Source organism: Penaeus japonicus, unplaced genomic scaffold (genome assembly GCF_977035675.1).
Source record: "Penaeus japonicus unplaced genomic scaffold, GWHDUDI00000001_assembly GWHDUDI00000030, whole genome shotgun sequence".
Taxonomy (NCBI): Eukaryota; Metazoa; Arthropoda; class Malacostraca; order Decapoda; family Penaeidae; genus Penaeus; species Penaeus japonicus.
In genome coordinates, this window is record NW_028234432.1 from 5,200,389 (window position 1) to 5,207,888 (window position 7,500).

The 7,500-nt window shown below is 36.0% G+C and overlaps 1 protein-coding gene across 1 annotated transcript in view; it reads left to right on the forward strand.

The window, feature by feature from the left end:
- Window positions 1-7,500, forward strand: part of LOC122259181 (uncharacterized) — a 65,707-nt gene that overhangs the window by 39,090 nt on the left and 19,117 nt on the right. Inside the window, exons 20-25 of the mRNA XM_086554664.1 lie at window positions 743-885; window positions 1,655-1,852; window positions 2,243-2,440; window positions 3,020-3,094; window positions 5,208-5,322; window positions 7,055-7,111. Coding sequence (XP_086410790.1) covers window positions 743-885; window positions 1,655-1,852; window positions 2,243-2,440; window positions 3,020-3,094; window positions 5,208-5,322; window positions 7,055-7,111 — 786 coding nt within the window. The remainder of the gene's footprint in view (window positions 1-742; window positions 886-1,654; window positions 1,853-2,242; window positions 2,441-3,019; window positions 3,095-5,207; window positions 5,323-7,054; window positions 7,112-7,500) is intronic.

Sequence of the window (7,500 nt, forward strand, 5' to 3'; positions counted from 1 at the left end):
GGGAGAGGGAGAGGAAGAGGAAGAGGAAAAGAGAGAGAGATAGAGAGAGAGAGAGAGAGTGAGAAAGAGAGAGAGTGAGAAAGAGTGAGACAGAGTGTGTGTGTGAGAGAGAGAGAGAGAGAGAGAGAGAGAAAGAGTGAGACAGAGTTAGAGAGAGAGAGAGAAAGAGCATTAGTAAATAGCAGTAAGACGCTTTCAGAAAACAGTTCTCTCATTCCACAAGATGGAAAAAGAACATTAAGTCTGCTGCTTTGGGTCGACTTTTCTCCAGGAAAATGACGCTTCCAATTCTTGAAGAAATGTTACCAAAACAGCCGGAAAACACAACATAAAAACATTTCAAAAAGCTAAAGGTCTTGATTGCACCAGTCATCGTTTCCCTAAGAACAATAATTAGTCATACCAATTCTTACATCTTACTACGACATCTAATTCTTGCCCAAAAATGATATCAAGAACAGGATATCCCTCGCATTAAATAAACAGTAACGGATAAAAAAAGTAGATAAAAATACCAACTAAAAAAAAAGAAGAAAAAAAGTAGATAAAAATACCAACTAAAAAAAAAAGAGAAAAAAAATGTAGATAAATCACATACCAACTAACATCACCAATTTTAGAAGTCCCAACTACAATAACCCAAATAAACCTATAACCCCTCTTACCACAACTCCCCCCTTCCCCCCTCTTACCACTCCCCCCCCTCTCTCTCACCTCTCCCCCTCCCCCCTCTCCCCCCTAGTGCCTCCCACCAGTGCTGGGACTTGAACGAATGTGACGAGGGCAACGGCGGCTGTGCGCAGGACTGCTTCAACACCCTCGGCTCCTACCACTGCGGGTGTTCCGTGGAGTACGACCTTGGTGAAGACGGCCATTCGTGCGATCGTGAGTTCGGTGGCTTTTGGAGTTCTTTTTTTTTTTTTTTGTTATTTCTTATTTTTTTTATTGGTTTATTGGCTTATTTATTTATTTGTTTGTTTTTTTTTTGTTTTAGATGTTTTTGTTTTGTTTTTGGATTGTGATTGTATTTGGTTTCTTCTTCGTTTTTATCTTCATATTCTTTTTTTTTTTTTTCTTCTTCTTCTTCTTCGTCATCTTTATTTTCATCCTTATTTTCATTGTTATTTTTATTATCGTCGTTGTCGAAGTTGTCATCCTTATCATCATAACAGTCATCATTATTTCTGAAACAAACTTTCCATTACTATTGCTATTTGTCTTCGTCTTCATCTTTATTTTCGTTTTCGCCTTCATCTCCATCTTCATCTTCATCTTCATCTTCATCTTCATCTTCATCTTCATCTTCATCTTCATCTTCATCTTCATCTTCATCTTCATCTTCATCTTCATCATCTTCATCTTCATCTTCATCTTCATCTTCATCTTCATCTTCATCTTCATCTTCATCTTCATCATCTTCATCATCTGCATCTTCATCTTCATCTTCATCATCTTCATCTTCATCATCATCATCTTCATCTTCTTCTTCACCACCACCACCGCCTTCATCATCACATTCATCATTATTCCGAAGATCACAACAACCATTATCAGCAATACCATCGATATTAAGAATAAAGTTTCCATTGAAATTACTACCATTAGTCATTTTACTCCCATGTACTGAGCACAAACTTTACATACTCCTCGCCAGCCAAGCCTGTGTTCTGCCCCGTGATCGTGGCGCCTCTTCACGGGGAAATGGTCTGTTCCAAGGATTTGGTTGGGGGAGCCTACCCCATGGGCACCACCTGCTCCTTCACGTGCTCGGAGGGGGCGGCGCTCCACGGCCATGCCAATACTACTTGTCTGCAGTCAGGAACTTGGTCCAAGAATCCGGTCACGTGTCAAGGTACTGTGGTGATTTATATCTATGTTTGATTGTCTATCTGTCTGTGTCTCTGTCTGTGTATCTGTGTGTCTTTGTTTCTGTTTTTGTCTCTGTCTATGTCTCTGTTTCTGTTTCTTTCTCTGTTTCTGTTTCTTTCTCTGTTTCTGTTTCTTTCTATGTCTCTGTCTTTCTATCGTCTGTCTATGTCTCTGTTTCTGTTCATCTCTGTCTCTGCCTCTGTCTCTCTGTATGTGACTGTGCGTGTCTTTGTCATTTTTATCCATGATCTTTCCCTTCTCCCTAATCAACATGCCACCCATACAATCAGTATTCACATAAAAGATAAAGTTCATATATTTAACTCCTTTGTCTCTTATGAATCCTTGAACAAACCTCTCCCCTTCCCACCAGCTGTGAAATGCTCGGCCCTGGCGGAGGTGGAGCACGGCCGAGTGTCCCCCGTTCGATGCACGCGTCGCACTTCGGGCGTGGGACAACACTGCTACCTGTCGTGCTCACCTGGTTACCGCGTGGTAGGGAACCCAGTCAGGACGTGCCAGCCTGCAGGAACGTGGTCCCCTGATGCTGTGACTCCCTATTGCGAGAAAGGTACTTGGTGTGCCATAGCTTTATTTTTATGGAGTCACTGTTCTGGGGGGCTTGAGATATAACGGTGAATGTAGGTACTGCTGAGAACTTACCTATTACTTGGCTAATCTGATGATTGTTTTGTGAGTAATTCTGATTTTTTTTAGATAGTTTTAATGGAAACTGATGCTTCATTTCATCATTTGAAATGAAAAAAAATAATTCTGTAATGATTGTCTCGAACACCGCTTTTGCTTACAAGAAGAATGACTAAATCGCAAAATTCCCTCCCCTTTCTCTCTCTCTCTCTCTCTCTCTCTCTCTCTCTCTCTCTCTCTCTCTCTCTCTCTCTCTCTCTCTCTCTCTCTCTCTCTCTCTCTCTCCCCCCCCCTCTCTCTCTCACTCGCTCTCTCTCCCTGTGGCTTTTCATATCTGACAATCTAAGTATTTCTCTACATCTGTTAATCAAAAAAAAAAAAAAAGTATGCATTGAAGCTGTGCCAGAAGACCATGGTAAGGCTTCCTACCAGGCTGAAAATGCTGAAGCTTCTCCAGCCCTCCTCCCTATGTTAAAGCATCTACCGCCTGTCATCCCAACAGATGGCACCCTCACACACTCCCTGCACTCTCTGCCAAGGTTTCACGGCTTCGAATGGTTGTATCGAGACAGTAATGGTAGGCGATGTAAAGCTTCTTGGTTCAGTAATCCTCCTGCTCTATTCGCCAGAGCATATAGGCTGCTGTTGTTCAAGTAACTCTGTATTCACTTCTAACCAATATGCTGCATCGTAGAATCTGGATGACTTTGCCTCCTAGATTTATAACAACTGTTGACCAGGTCGTGTAAATGCGCTTTGACTTTTCAGTTTAGCTGTATGAGCAAACATAACGCTTCTCTGTGTATGCCTATATAATGCTTGCGATTTGAGGAGCTTAAATGTGAGATTGCAGATTTTTACGCCCATTGTATGAGGGTGCAGAAAGAGGGTAGATGTTTCATCATATATGACTAAACAAGCTCACATTGATGTACTGAAATTATTCTACTATTAACAAGAAATATTTTTCTCACATTTGAGAAACTGTTCGATATGGGTTTATGAAACTGTCCTATTATTGTTAAAGATACTCTTCTATAGACTTGAAATTATTATATCAGTATCAGAAATATTTGATCATCAGTCCTTTTTATCGAGTTTTTGTTGATTAACACAGATACATATAGTAATTGGAAATACATAGCCAAGATCTCTGTATTTATTCAATTTATCCATCAATTTATCATTACTGTCATGATTATTTTTTTTTATTATCATTGTCATTATGTATTATTATTATTATTATTATTATTATTATTATTATTATTATTATTATTATTATTGCTATTACTGTTATTATCATTATCATCCTCTATATTACTATCATCTTCCTTATCATCATCATAATTATTGTTGTTATTATTACTATCATGATATTTTTTTGTCATTATCATTACTATTATTGTCATCATCATTATTATCATCATTATTATTATTATCATCACTATTATTGTTATCAACATTATCATTATTTTTTATCTAGTTGTTTTTATTGTCATTATTAGGCGTGTTGATAAAATTACCACCAACACATTATAACCAAGTAAATTACGTAAATATTAGATTTTCCAATTCTATACAACATCTGTTAGTTCGTAAGCAATACTTGTGTTCATGATTCCATTGTATATTACAAATTAAATGAAATCTTAAACAGAAGGATCACTGTAAACACATACCACCTCAAGAACGTAGAAATAAATTTAATCGTTTGTATATAGTGACTGAATGGTTACAGAGACAAGTAGTGTAATATAAATGATGAATGCAGAAACATGAACTAATAGTAATAATAATGAATACGTGTGTAGTATGTTTCCATGTGAATGAATATATTAACACGTGGATGTATAGTAATAGTGATAAAACTTTGTGGATGCGTGCGTGTGTTTGTGTGTGTGTGTGTGTTTGTGTGTTTGTGTGCGTGCGCGCGTGCGTGCAGGTGTGTAAGTGCGTAATAATAATGAAAAGACTAGGAGTATGCTTGTGTGATTATGCATATTAATTTAATCATATATATAAATATATATATATATATATATATATATATATATATATATATATATATATATATGTGTGTGTGTGTGTGTGTGTGTGTGTGTGTGTGTGTGTGTGTATGTGTGTGTGTGTGTGTGTGTGTGTGTGTGTGTTTGTGTGTGTGTTTGTGTGTTTGTGTGTATATATATATATATATATGTATATATATATAAAATATATATATATATATATATATATATATGTATATATTTATGTGTGTATGTGTCTGTTTGTGTGTGTTTTTGTGTGTGGGTGTGATTTTTGTGTGTGTGTGATATTATATTATATGTATATATATGTGCACGCATACTTGTATATATGTATATGAATATGCGCATTTTGTGCATATATATATATATACATATATATATATATATATATATATATATATATATATATATATATATATAAGTATATGTATATATAAGGATATATATATATATATATATATATATATATATAAGTATATGTATATATAAGGATATGTATATATATATATATATATATATATATATATATATATATATATATATACATACATACACACACACACACACACACACACACACACACACACACACACACACACACACACACACAAATATATATCGGAACAAAAACCAACATCAACTACACAAGCCTTATTCTGGCAGACACCCTGAGACCGTTCATCCAGTGCCCAGCCGACTTCTCCGTGGACTTGGCACCCCACCAGAGTTCGTCCTACGTCAGGCTTCCGCAACCGAAGGCTAACGTTGACTGGTTCAGGTGCGTAGTGAGTCGTTTTATCTGTAATTGATTAACCGAAGCGATACCAGTGTATATACATTCTGTAGCCTGACATTATGTTGGGATTATTAACCTTTTACTTACCCCGTGACTTTACTTTTTTTATTTTTTTTTTACTTATTTATTTATATGTTTTTTGTTTTTTCTTTATTCATTATTTGCTGTTTGCTGTTTACATGATGTTTATTTGTTATTTGTTTATCTATTTTTGAGATGAAAGCCTCATGACAGTCAGTGTCCGATTAGTTATAAATTATCGATATATTAAGTATATTTACATGGATTATTATACAGCCAAAGATCAGTTGCATTATAGCCATACAGATCATCACTAACTTTTAACCTTAATTTACATAATAATGAAAAGAAAAGAAAAGAAAAAGATATTACATAATTTCTTTGGGCAGTAGCAATAATCATTTTGATCTATTCTCTAATCCTACATACATACATACGGTAGCTATAACTTCCATTTTGATAGAACATATTCAAAGTTCACATTTAACTGATATGTAAATCAGGAAGTCAGAGTCAAAGTCAAATATTATTTAATGCTTCGAGCAACATGGACTCTCGGCTTTCACTCAGTCAATATTACCATTTGAAAAACTAAATTTTATTTTTTTTACCGTATATGATTATTTTTTCCCGTTTCACGAAATGACATAGATTTGAAATCAATTTGACGAACTGATCAATAAATATTGAGGTTTTATAATATATGCAACATGCACCGACACGGAAATCATCATTTCTGTCAACTGAACGGTCAAAAAGGCATTGCATGTTGGTCTGCAGTTGAATTACAATGTATCAGGAGATCACACTCAAAAATAACATTAAAAAAAAATGAAATGAAACACAACCGTAATGAAAGAGCAAACAGCCAAATTGATTTGATATTGATCTGAAATTGATCTGAAATTCCTAAACTGACTGTGTTTCATCTTTCCATATTGATAACATATGTGATATAGCAAGGCTGATGTATTTATCTAAAATTCGAGGTTTTATGAAGCAGACAAAATGGATATATATTTTATTTTTTTATTATCATTATTATTATTATTTTTTTTACAAGTTTATCTGTATTTTTTCATTTGATTTAATGAAAGATGTAGTATTAATCCCTTAGTCCATAGACGCTGTGATACTTGCTGTGTTATATGCTATGTATTGTAACTGAAGTTTGATTTAGATTTAGTATATAGCTATTAACCATAACCACCTGTATTTTGTTTGGATATGGATGCATGTCTCCTCCCGAACCCAAGGTCGACCCGCCTGTAAGTTTATTCGAAACTGAATATTTAGATGTAAATATTCAAGATTTTCATACCTAGTACTACAAAAGACACACATACACACACACACACACAAAACAAAACACTCACACACACTACCACATACATAGACCCACCCATAGACCTACACACACACACACACACGCAAACACACACACACACAAAACACACACACACACGCACACACACAGATAAAGAAAACACACACACACACACAAATACAAACAACACACACACACACAAACAACAAACACACACACACAAACAACACAACCACAACGAAACCATTCACAACGAAAAGTCGAAAAGTCTCCCTCTTCCACTCCGGCCTTGGGTTTCGAGAACCCCCCCACCCCCATCCCCCACCCCCCGTAGCGGCTCTTGACTAGCCACGACCGGTCTTGTAGATATGTGTCAGGGCGGCAGCAGAGGCGAGCGCTGGCCGGAAGCTCCAAGGATCGAAGGTAACAACATTCGAGTGTGACGCCTTTTTTTTTTTTGCTTCCTCGGTTGATCCCGCTCTTGCTTGTCCTGTGTGGCCTCAGCTCTGCAACTCTGCAACCCCACATTGCCAGATCTTAATGTGTATTGGCAAACTTACTCCTTATCTCGATGTTTTGTGTTGTTCTTTGTCTGTGCCTAATGATGTTTTATTTCTCTCCATAATCTTATTGCTACAGAGGTTAAAGTGCAAGAGTGTTGCAGGTAAATTAAAATCCCGTAAGATAAGAAATGCAATGATGCAATTAATATCATTAATATATTGTACTTTAAAATGTGTTTTGGTGCATATTAAAACATATAGCTCAAAAATAGGGGTTTTGATCTAGATCTAAGATGAAGCTGTGCATGC